Below are 12232 nucleotides of genomic sequence, written 5' to 3' on the forward strand. Positions count from 1 at the left end.
CCTGCACATAAAAGCCAAGTGCATGCTACCAGCAGCTGATCAGAGCACTTTCTCAGTCCTCCACTGTTTTGAACCAGTGATCTTCTCTCCTTGGATCTTGTACACTCAAGGTAAGATTACTGCTACTTCAGGTTTCTGTTCTAACCAGCTATTGCAAGGAAGCCTTAATGTGAACTCTAGCACTGCCTTGCTGGGTGGTGCTGGCAGGGTGCTTTTTTTTTTTTTTTAGATGGAGTGTCATCTGACAGTTAAGTTAGTAACAATCTGTTGTTTTAGCAATGAAATAAAAACAGATCTTGCTGGGAAGCATTGTGTGGCTGAGAAATTGTCTTCTTTCCCTTTCTGATATATTTTGAAGAGAGTAGTATATCCAGACCAATTCTAACAGTTTATTATCCCTCTTAATAATCTTCTTCTCAGTCCAAAGTTAGCAAAAAAAGTACACTTTAAAGCTGCCTTAAGTTCAGTTTGAAAAAAAATGCTTAATGCTAACTCATAGTGCTAACTCAAGGAAGGATTTTTCTTTTAATTATTATTATTACTATTGTAATTTACAAGCCAGATGGAGCCAGTCTTGAGACTGAAGTGCATCTTCACAGATTTCACTGCCTTCAAAAAAAAAGGCATAATTGAACTTATGCTCTGGCATAATTGAACTTATGCTCTCACAGAAGCATGGTAAGAAAGCTGGAGTTCACTGTCCGGTACCAAATATGCTTAAAGTACACATTTCACAAGCAAAATTCTGTTTCTTGGAACAACAGACTTTGTATGTCTGTGAAATCTGTAGATCAGCCTGAATTATGTTTTATCAAGTTTGCCTACATAGGTATTTCTAATGCTACAGGAAGGAATAGTTAAGTATCTCATGCAGACAGCTGCTGAATAGTTGAAACATTAAAATGTAAGTGCTTTCAAAGCTATGTTTGCACTCCCCTCTATTCCTCTATCCATCCTCACAGAGACAAATCTATTAGTGACTAGTACCAGTCTCTTATTTTGTGTGAGTCAAAGCACTTTTAGCACACAGTCACCTGTTTAAAGAAATTCCATCACAGAAATCCCAATCCTAGATTGCCTCTTTCCAGTGCTCAGAGATGAGGGAGAGCGCATGAACTACCAAATGCAAGCAGTGAATGCTGTCTGTAAATAGTTTGTTTATACTGTAATACATTTTGCAGTTGAAAAGGGATGTTTTCTTTTTGAAAGAAAAACAATTCTCTTCCTAAATTGACTCTGTTGCTCTTTCCCCAAATAAGTCTTTTCTAAAGAAGAGTTATGTCCACACATAGCTGTATTCACATTAGCTGCAACATTTTAAGCTATAACTCTGTATAGCATCAGCAGAACTCTGCTCAAAATGCCCTTTTCTAGGTGCTCTGAGTTGTTTTTGTTTGTTTTTTTTTTCCCTGTATTTTACATGTTACTTGTTGTATCTAATGGAGAAAAAGCAAACATCGCCTTCAGCTATTTGCCTGGAAGATTACATAAGTATCTTTTTTTAAAAAAAAAAAAAAAGTAACCCTTCAAAAACAAAGCACAGTACTTTCTATAGCAGGCTTACAGTAAAACTGTAATTGTATCCAGGTAATCCATGTAAGTTGCCCATAGAAGATGTGAGAAAAAACAATAGGCTCATTCCTAAAACAGACATTCTGTCTCTGAGCTACAAAATTTGACTGTTTAGTTAACATCAGACTTTTATAGCAAACCTCCCTTCCCCCTCCAAAAAAAACCTGTTGTAAAGTACAGATATGTGATTTTAAGTGCAAAGCGTTCAGAATTTATGTCTAAAATCTGGCAGTAAAGCCTCATTATTGATACAGAATTTTACTCCATCAGATATATCAGTTTCTAACAGTGCAATTTTCAATAAGAAAACTTCAGAAAATGCATTTGCCACAAGAAAATGTATATAGCAAAATATCTTTTATTAAAGCCTGCTGTGAAATGTAACATTTTGGCATTTCAAAAATGGATTGCAGGGCATATTAAGAAAACTCTGCTGAAAGGAATGTGTCTAATTTAGATCAGAATCTCCTCTGAGCAGTTTCTCTTAGGCTGAAGATAATTCAGTTGAGCATCACTCTGCAGCAGGGGATGAAGGGAAACTGCAAGCAGCATGCCTCACAGAGAACTTGGATGCCTAGAAATGCCTTTATTGACTTGTGTGCTAGCCTGAAACTCCTTTTTATAAGATCAAAATGCACTGATATTAAGGTAGAAAAAACTATCACTTTAAAATATTGCTATAACCATAATAAAAAAGGTTGAGACAATAAGAGAAAAAGGAATTCACATTTTTTGAGGAATAACCTTCATATTTTAGAATAAAAAAGTAAAGGTAATGAGACTATATTAATTTTTCAGCCATAGACCAGTAAAGTAAAGTAAGCGGCATGCTTAGCCTCTTCTCTTGGTGGTCGCATTTGTGTGTGTTTTTTTTTTTTAAGGTCTTCATTTAGGGTATAAATGCCCAGTGAAACTACTAGAATAATTCCCACTGATGTTAAAAGTGCCAGACTAGATACATAGAAAAGGTATAATTGTACTAGATACAGGACAAATTTATCACTGACTATTTATTCAGTGGCCTGCCATTACCACTGACTGAGAGACACTGCAGTCTTCATGAATTTATTTTCACCACCTCTTTGTGAGGCAGATATGTGTTTCCTCTGGCCATTCTGATACTAAACACATGGACTGGTTTTGCTTATGGTCACAGTGAAAATTCATTGCAGAGCAGAGAGTCAGATTGAGCTCTTCTAAGTTCCAGTCCAGCACTTTAATCCCAAACTTCATTTCATATTCAGCCTTATAAAGTCCATCCCTTTGCAGCTGATCTGTCTTTGTATGACTCCTTAGGGCTGAACAGCAGGGAGAATTTCAGCGTAAATTCTTGAGAGAATCTAATTCACTCTTAACACTTTGGAACTTCCTTTGAAACCATTTAAAAACCCCTAGCAGGACTTGAAACTAATTCTTGGAGGGGAAAACAAATAAATAAATAATCAAATGACACCCCTTTCTTACCCTCTGTGGTTAGCTGAGACTAACGCAATCTTGTCAGAATGAGCAAGCACAGATCCACTGCCATGGACCAGAAACAACAGGCAACACCTAACCATATGAGCTCAATCTTGGTAACACAAGAGTGGTCTTATGAATAGTGCATTATCAAGAAAAATGAATGTGTTGATGCTTGATGCAGAAGATTAGCAGGAATGATAAGGACTAGAAAAGGAATGATTAATGGTTATATCACCACCTGCAGCAGAACATAAGACGATAATCATATGTACACAAGCACACCTCCAAAAGAGTATTTTCAGCCCAATTGTTCCATGTCTTCCTATATAACCCAGGGCAGGAAAGATTACATCTTTATCCCTGAAGCTTAAATATATCCTCATATATTCCCTTTCTCTTTTGACTTTCTGATTATCCTACCGCACTGGGTTCCTTCCTTCCACAGGGAGATAACTTTTAATTTTCACTAGTGTCATGTTTCTAAAAGAGCAATGGTTCAATGGAGTTACTGTAGTGAGGAACAATAAAGACAAAAACAGAGGTGTTTCGATCAGTCTTTGATTAAAACCAACAAATATCCATATTTAACTGAACAGAAGTTACTTTTACCTCTTCACTTACACAAAACCCTAGCTAGTGTATGTTCCCTTTCCATGGCATTTCCTTCATAAGAAAGTGAGATCTATTCTTTGTGCTAAGAGAATGCTGCTTCAGCAAAAGTTGTGGAGCTCTGTGTTTAAAAAGATAATGATGAGTCCTGGTTCTGAAGCCTTTTGTGGGTCTTGTGCAATAACTGTGCCTATTCTCTGTACACATCAGTAAACAATTGTGCTTGGTCTCCCCATACTCCTGAAATGTTGGATGTGTTTCTGTAATTGTCTTGATGTGTAATGAATTTAATGTCTCATAACGGCACTGCAGGGGATTGATACCACTATGCAGTCTAGGGACATCTTTTGATGATTAAAACTTCTTCATGCAAGTCCACATTTCATAGCAAAAGCAAGATGAATGCAAGTCTGTTGCTTCTTGAATGGCAGGTGAAATTGTTGAGGGGTGACATGTAATGGAGTGAGTGAGAATCAGTGCCCTCTTTTGGTTAGAAAAAAACATATAAAGCAGCCCTATGAGAGTGTTTATCAGTTCCCTCTGCTGGCTACAAAGCCCACAGCCAGATGAGCAGCTGTGTTTGCGGAGGCGAAGGTCTTAAGTTCTATTCCCAGTGCTGTGAGCAAGCGGTAAACTGATGACTGTGGTGTCTGTGCACGTATGTGGACATCGTTATTCACGGGGTCGCATTAGCAACTACACTGAGTTCAACATGAGGGCACTCAAAAATAATATGGAGATCCTGGGAGGTAAGAAACTTTCCACTTAAGATTTGAGAAGCATGCTAGCAGCTACGCCATTCATAATATCACACAGCAAGAGCATCCTTCTGTTATGCATCATACACTACACTCATTTGAACACCTTGCTTTTTCTACCTCTTCAAGAGGAGTATACCTATGTTCACTATACTTAGCCTAGAGGTGTCTGGCCTGTTATCACAAATACTCATAGCAATCCCAAATTACAACACTTCTGAAGGTCAGCTTCTGAGAACACCACATTTGCCAAAAAGAAATAAATGGTACCAACAAAACCACCTAAAACAAAACCAAAAATAACCTAAATAGGTCTTTTCCATTCTCTTAAGGAAAGGCCTGTTTAATCTGGTTATGCAACTGGAGAAACAGGTCATATAATTTATGCAGCTACTCTGAAACAAAGTTGAGATGAAAAAACAAAATATACTGCAAACTTAAGAGACTCCTACATCAGGTATCCCAGTTCACTTCAACTCCTAAAAATCTATCACAGCAACATAGAGGGTACACAAAACCTGTCCTATTAAAGGCAGAATGAGTCAGAACTGACAGCCTGATGTACTAGAAAACAAAGGTATATTAAAGTCAGATTTTTTAAACATCTGCAGCAGTTTTCTGATAACTAAAAAAGCAGACACTCTTTCTAGACCAACATACTACTGTATTCGTGTCTCTGAAGGGAAAGAAGTAGGCAGAAGTAAACTGTAGACTTGCACAGGGACCTTCAAGCAAAGCATTTGACCATTTAAAGTTTCAGAGAGCAAAGCAAGGTTCTAACAAAACCCAGCATTAAGAAGTGAAGCAACAAGACATATATAATACAGCACAGTCACTGAAATGGAGATGCTTACATTGCCTCCCACGTACTCAGTATAATTTTCAAGGGGACAGAACTGATGGTGGCACAGTCCCAGAGACGCTCAAACCAAATACAGTCAACTTACCGCTGAAGAAATCTAGTAGTCAAGTCTGCTAATGCCAGCAAACAACTTACTTCTGGTCTGCCCTTCCATTCTTCCCACCACGTGTAGAGCTCCAGTGAATGCAAAATATCAGAACAAGGATCTTTTATGTGGCTCGGAGACCAGAATTTTTCTTTCAGCTTGCCTTAAAAAAAAAAAAAAAAAGAAAAAGGAAAAGAAAGCGTTCAGATTTTTTCCCAGTATTTCTTTGTAAATGAATAAGGTGATCCCAGTCCAACTCTTAGATGATGGACATAAATATAAAACACACAACTGGGACCCTTGTTGGCAAACCTCAGCAAAAAGTCGCAAGGTAGTTAATTTAGGTCAAAGTTGAGAAATAAAAGCAGACTTACAAGGGAAGTTTATGTTGCCAGCATTGATATCTGTCACCTGTACTATAGATAAAAAGCAAATAAGCTAAGGGTAGTTAAGCAAATACAACCCACAAGCACTAACATTCACACAAAACGTATTTTAGAAAATGAACGAAAAAAGACAACACTCGGTACTTATTTCCTTTCAGTCAGTGGCTTGAATTGAATTTACCATAGTAGCACATCACATTGTTCGCTGCAGAAAAATGCAAAGCTTAGGCCTTTAGGAGTAAGTCTCTTGTGCTTTACTGGTTCCAAAAATGTCAGTGCTTGTCAAAGTGTTTTTGAAATAAAACCAAAACCATGTTAATAAAATGAACTTTCCAAGACAATGCTGGCCAAAACTGATTCTTAGATTTCTTTTCAGTAATAAACTGCCTCTGCGGTTGCTGAGCTGATAGGGAGGAGGATTTAAAGGGCCAAAGCCAAGTTCTGGTCAACTCAAAGAGGACAAAAAAAATAAAAGCTCTCAAACAGAGCACAAGCCCTCCAATGAATGGAAAGATTTTTGCTGAGGGTGGGCAGAGCTTAGTAAAATCCAGCTGTGCTTTCAAAAACATCTGTAATCATTATTAGGCTCCTCTTGAACGTATGTTGAGACTGGAATACTTACTGTGGGTACAATTTGTGATGTGATGCTGTACAAGACTCAGTACTTGTGTAATTCAGAATACACAAGCTGAACATCAAATCACAAGAGCTACCCTGCCTGCTTATTAAATAGTAATTCTCTATGTGAATTAACAATGCAACAACTGGAAAAATTTTGTCCCATCCTATCCTGGCCTTCCTAATGAATAGTTCTAGAAATATGCTCCACTGAAGGATGAAAGTATTCGTGATGATCTGCGTTCCTACTGCTACATAAGTCGCATGCAAGTCTGGGCAGTGAGATCTCAGCTGTTTTGCTGTATGCACATATAGGTACACGTGCAGGAACAGCTTCTGTCTTCCACAGAAGCGTCATGCCGCAGTTGGACACCCTGTGCCTGTTACAGGAATCCCTGCTGTCCTGCAGATCCAACCAGAGCAGCTGACTTTAGGAGGCCTGTGCAGTACAGCAAGAGTTGCCTTTACAGGGGTGATTTCTTAATTCCTGTTCTCAAAAACCTCCTACAGACTATTATCTTCTGGTGATCTAAGCATAACTTATTACATCAGGGAACATGGGAAGCGTTTTAGGGTTGCTCCCTAAGCTTGCACTACCAGCCACAGCTAAGACCTTTGTACATGCTATCCCGGTAATAAAGAAGGCTGTATGTTACCATCCAAGCCCAATTCCTGATTAAAGATTCATCTCCAGCACTAAAGTTTTTCATTTTGTCCTGCTATAAAATTACTAAATGGCTTTTAAGTTTTAGTTTAAAGGAAATCCATTTTGCTCATCTGTCTTTTGTAATGTCACCATCACTGCCTTTTGGTTGCTCTCAAGCAACAAGTTGCAAATATTCAGTATCTAAAATCCAAACTACTGATTAGTTTTGGCACAAAATTCTTACAGCATCTCTCTCTGTCCCACTGTCAAGGGCAAGATTACTCTTAGATTCAAACTGCAAGCACAAAAAACTGCCTTTCATTGAGCTCAGTATTCACTTGCAATGAATATTTTTTATTATTCTATTTTCAACATCACATCTGTCACTCGTATGCTGAATGCTCTCAAGAACTCAATACAAAAGGTCTGTGAAACACAAGCAAAACAAATTCAATTTGTGACTGCTCAGGGACATTTGCTACACATGCTACACTTGCTTTCAACTTTCTAACCGTTCATGTCATAAAAACAAGTATTTCAAAAAATAAACGAACAGAAGTCTATTATATTTTCAATGTTCATCATGCATACTGAGGGCTGGAATTTTAGCATGATAGCCAGTCACAACATCCAGCCTCATCCTTCAAAAGAACGGCCATATCACTGAGACTCGGAGCTGCTCTTTCAGGTCCCACTGAAGCCAACTGAAGTAACTTGGTGCTCTCCACAGGACACAGTTCCTCAGGCCTCAGCCCAGGGAGCCACAACCTTCCCTTCTTTCCTTGCTTCTCCTGCTCTGCTGCCAAAGGTGACAGGGAGGAGTATTTTGGCCTGCTAACTCCTTAAACAAATTTGAGGCCTCTAGAAGATGTGAAAGGTTATACCTGAGGCCCCAAAGCTGTCACGATGGTGGAGTTTTCTGTCAGCTGACTCAACTTAGTGACACTGTGGTGCAGCATTGCTGTATTCCACTTTTTAAAAAATCTAAACAACTGAAAACAACAAAAAAAATGCTGTTGTTTAAAACGCCGCAACAGGAGTGGCCGTCAAGCACCAAGCTGAACCTCCGAGCGGCTGCTCCACACTCCCACAGCAGCGGGGCACCGCCATGGCTCCGCGCCGCTATGCAGCCATTAACCACCAGTAATGGGCACCACACAGGCCCGGGGCAGCCCTCCCACGCCAGGCCATGATGTCGTCGGTGAGGCAGCAAAAGCTCACCCTCTGCGTGCTACGTGAAGGGCCAGGCTACTGGCCCCGCTTTGGGACCCCTTGTCGGTCGGTCCAGGCCCCACACATTGGTTTTGCGCCTCCTGCCCCATATTGTGGCGCTGCGGCCTGAGCTGCCTTCGCATCAGCGCCACGTCTGCCCACAGGCAATCAGGAAAGTGAGTTGGAGCCTGTGCCTCCCATTCCCAAAGGAGAGGCAAGGGCTGAGGAGCACAGAAACTCCCTGCAGCCCAGTCAGCTGAGGAGCATTTATGGAAACAATGCGTTTGAGGTTTCTTGGGTTTCGCAGATACAGCCTGGGGGCTTCACTTCTGCGTGCCAGCCCTTGGTGCCCCTTGGAGAAGGATCTGGGCAGCATTAGCGTGCACAGATGCTGACAGTGCTGGAAGGCCAAAAATAGGGGGGAAAGGGAGGGGTGAAGCTCCTCTGTCAGCTGGAAAGAAAATGTCGTATCCTGTGAGGAGGGGCTGCTCGGAAGGAGGAGGAAGGCTGCTCCAGCACACACAGCAGGAGGCACAGGACCTTTCAGATTTCTCCATCTGGAGGCAAAATTGAGGCCACTGTGAACTTAACAGCAAAGACAATTAAAATGTCCATTTCAAATTCAAGGCTCTTTGGTGTTAAAACCAGAAAAAAACACCTGCCAAAAACATTCCTGCATATGGGTATCTATTTAAAAGATTGGCTGCTTTCTTTATAAGTTCAAATTTAAAGACTCCCAAATTCCTAAGAAACCACCAATCACTCTGGTGGGATGTGAGAAAAGAATATCATGTGAGGAAAGAGCATGATAAAACTACTGTATTCAACAGGCAGGGAGTTCACATGGCAAACAGCTGAACGGAGCAGCTTTATCATTTCTTTCCAATGTATTTTCCCCACCTCATGTTGTTTAGTGTAAAGGCTTTTCAGGGTGAGTGTTTTTGATCTTGTTGTTACATCCCCTATTATGGCAGAGCCCTGACTCACAATTAGGAGTTTAAAGCAAAATAAAGAGCAGCAGCTCCTGAACCTCACAGACTGAAAATTTTGCAGACCGAAAAGCTGACTCCTGGACTCATGCTCCAGTCTGTTTAACACACTCCTGCTTACATAGATGACTGGTATGCCTGGAAAGATATTATACTACAAACACTTATATCTCCCTCTCCTGCTGTAGAAGCATCCAAGAACATCACATACAGTAGATTAATGAATTTATCCTTACAAGCACCCTGGCAACGTCACTCTCATTTTAGAGGAAATTGAGGCACAGAGAAATTTGCTGGTGTAGCATTTCAAGGGATTGCTGCTGGCCAGATTATCAAGTGTCTTCCCATCATGATGGGGGCTAGTGGGAGAGCTTGGTTCCCACCAGGGCACCTAAATGAGAACCAGATTTTCAGGAGTGCTCAGCACCCAGTAGCTCTCGCATTGGCACTTGCAGCCAAATTTTCTGAAAAGTTCCTTTGATCATCTGGCCACGGCCTCAGTGGAAGCAGAGCGCTTTTGAAAAATCTGATCCTGTTTGTGGGTGCTGAGCACTTTTCAAAATTCTTTCTTAAGTGACCAGGCCAAGGATGCAGACTAAAATCTGAACAGACCCCACTTTGCCTAATCCCTGGGCCAGTGATTTAACCACAGGCATATCCTTCCATCCTCAGCAAAGAAAGAATAGACGCTAGTTGGGGCAGGAACCAAAATGCCAAACAGCTGCCAGTACCCATGCCTGCCAAGAAAAATGCCCAGATACCTGTGGGCAAACCAGACAGCCACATTTTGGTACCTTCCTGAGAAGGGATTATTTCTAGTAGCAGTGCCAGAGTCTGGCAACCTGGATTATGCTCTTTCCAGATGAACCTATTTTGTTCTGGAAATAAAACTCTTGTGAACATGCCCTCACACAGGCACACCCTCCCCACTCTTCAGTAAAAACAGCAGCTATCCAAACACTATACTGTCTCCATTATCCTTAGAGAGCCAGGCACGCTTGGGCAAGACAACAGTATTTTGTGTAATGATTAAGAAGCAGTGGTCGCGTCAGTGAAGATTCTTGTTTTCATTGAATATTTCATTCATTTCTGAACATAAGCAACCACTTAGCTACAGTTGTGCTAGATGCAGAGGAGGAAACACATGCTATTCTTGGCTGGACTATACCTCTGTGGTAAGCAGCAGCCTCCTTACAGGAGCCTCTGTAGGCTGCATGATTTAGCTACATAAGAGATTGTCCTAAGCCTCAAGCAAGGGCCTGCCTCTAAACTCTGAGCACCCAAAAGGTGAGTGCACAGAAAAAAAAAAAAAAAAAAAAAAAATCAGCCTGGATCCTTTGTCTTATGTTCTGTTCACCTGAGGTCCTTTTGCAAACCAACGCTCTCCAAAACCATGAACTCGAGGGTAGAAATTCTTCTCCAGGCTGACTATATCCACCCAGCTGCCACTCAATTTGCTGCTTTCTGTCACTCAGCATCAGCTTGTTGGGCTGTCTATCACAGGATCCCCACCCCCACCCCCCCTCAGAATTGAGCTTTCCTTAAGCGGTCTCATCTCTGGCCCCAGGTTTTGAACCACCTCCCAAATCAGTATCTAACCAGACTGGTAATAGGAAGATAAGGCACACAGTCACTCACATGTTGTAAGCAAGCAAAGATATCACATGTGGACTGTTGAATGAAAACGTTTACAGAGAAATAGTTTTGTAAAACAGCTCTGACTAAGCGGTTGCTCAGGGTTGAGCTCAAGCTACGTAAGCCAAAAAATGCAGCTGCATCTTTTCTAGCTACAGCTAGGAACAGCTAAGTGTACTGGAAAAACCTTTGAGTGGGAAAAAAATATGGATACTCTCCTAATAGAAGACTACATCTAGAAGAAAGTGTGAGAATTTGTTTCCTGTTATGTGGGGTCTTACACCTGTAATAAAGAAAAGAAAGTGATGGCTGTGGTCTGTAATTGCTAAATGGCAGGGCTTTCACTCAGTTCTGACATCTGTTGCAGTTCTTATTGTAATAACAACTGCAGTCAGAAGCTGGACTTCAGAACAATACCACAGGCAAATTCTACAGCCTTGAATTTACAAACAAAAAAATTAAGACAGAAAGGGATGAGCTCATGCAGCATGTTTATGCAGGCAGTTAATTGCACATGTTTTAATGTAGCTGGTGACCTAGAAAGTTCTGGGGAACATCAGTGGAAGAACTTGGATTACAGTTAATAATTCTGTGGGCTCTCAGTATTTGTCAGCAAATTTGAAACAAGAGCTTGTCACTTTTTCTATCTCACAGTTGTTGTTTTTTATTATTGTTTTTTAAGGGTTTTGTTTTTAATTCTCTTGTCCTGTCCTTGGAAGAAGCCAAGGCACTTTTGAAGATTTCTGTGGGGAAAAAAAAAAAAAAAAAGCTTGGGGCCTATTGAGGGCCTAGGTCAAAGAAGTCTGTCAGAAGTCTCTTAGGTGTTTCCTCCTCTGAACTGAAGAGCTGGCAACAGTTCACAAAAAGTCTTAGTCTTAGAGCAGCAAGGTGATCAGGACACAGTCCGCTTGTAAAAGGACTGTGGGACATGGCACTGGAGCTGAGGCACCTGAAAGGGCCCAGGGTAAAGGCTGGCAGGTTTGACAGGCCCAGCATGGCACGTCTTTGAAGCAAAGCAAGCAGCCATGCCCACGCTGGCAGGGAAGGGTGCTGACATTAAAGAAGGCCAAGGAAGATTGACTCTGCTACACAATTGGCCTGTACTGGAGCCAAGAACTTCTACTGTGTGGCTGTTGTATTTTCCTTCCAGTCCCAGGAAGCCTAGCACTGATTTTCTACCTGGTCTTAAGCATAGCTTGGAGCTTATGTCTTCAGTACCAGTAAAGCAGCACAAAGACTCCAAACTGGGGTACTCAACTCCCAGGTAATCAATCTCATTCTGACATTGTTACTCTGGGAAGGTTATGTTCTCCTCTAATTTTGTCTAGAAACTCATTTAAGGAAATGGAACTTACAATTAATACATGTTGCCAAAGAGCTGTAGTTTTGAATTTACATA

At 41.0% G+C, this 12232-nt stretch overlaps 2 protein-coding genes across 5 annotated transcripts in view; one reads left to right on the forward strand and one right to left on the reverse strand.

Annotated features, from left to right (window-relative positions):
• Nucleotides 1-12232, reverse strand: part of LOC310892524 (uncharacterized protein) — a 101228-nt gene that overhangs the window by 18676 nt on the left and 70320 nt on the right. For 2 of the 3 annotated variants that reach the window (XM_083820393.1, XM_083820392.1), the window contains exon 3: nucleotides 5398-5510. In XM_083820393.1, the coding sequence (XP_083676519.1) occupies nucleotides 5398-5510 (113 nt within the window). Of the gene's footprint in view, nucleotides 1-121; nucleotides 5511-12232 lie in introns of those variants that run through there. The other variant, XR_014578196.1, reaches the window with a different exon arrangement.
• COL8A1 (collagen type VIII alpha 1 chain) overlaps nucleotides 8-12232 on the forward strand; it is a 91010-nt gene continuing 78785 nt past the window's right edge. For both annotated transcript variants that reach the window (XM_083820333.1, XM_083820334.1), the window contains exon 1: nucleotides 8-110. The gene's annotated coding sequence lies outside the window, so the exon portion shown is untranslated. The remainder of the gene's footprint in view (nucleotides 111-12232) is intronic.

This window comes from Anser anser (genome assembly GCF_964211835.1).
Source record: "Anser anser genome assembly, chromosome: 1".
In the NCBI taxonomy this organism is placed as follows: Eukaryota; Metazoa; Chordata; class Aves; order Anseriformes; family Anatidae; genus Anser; species Anser anser.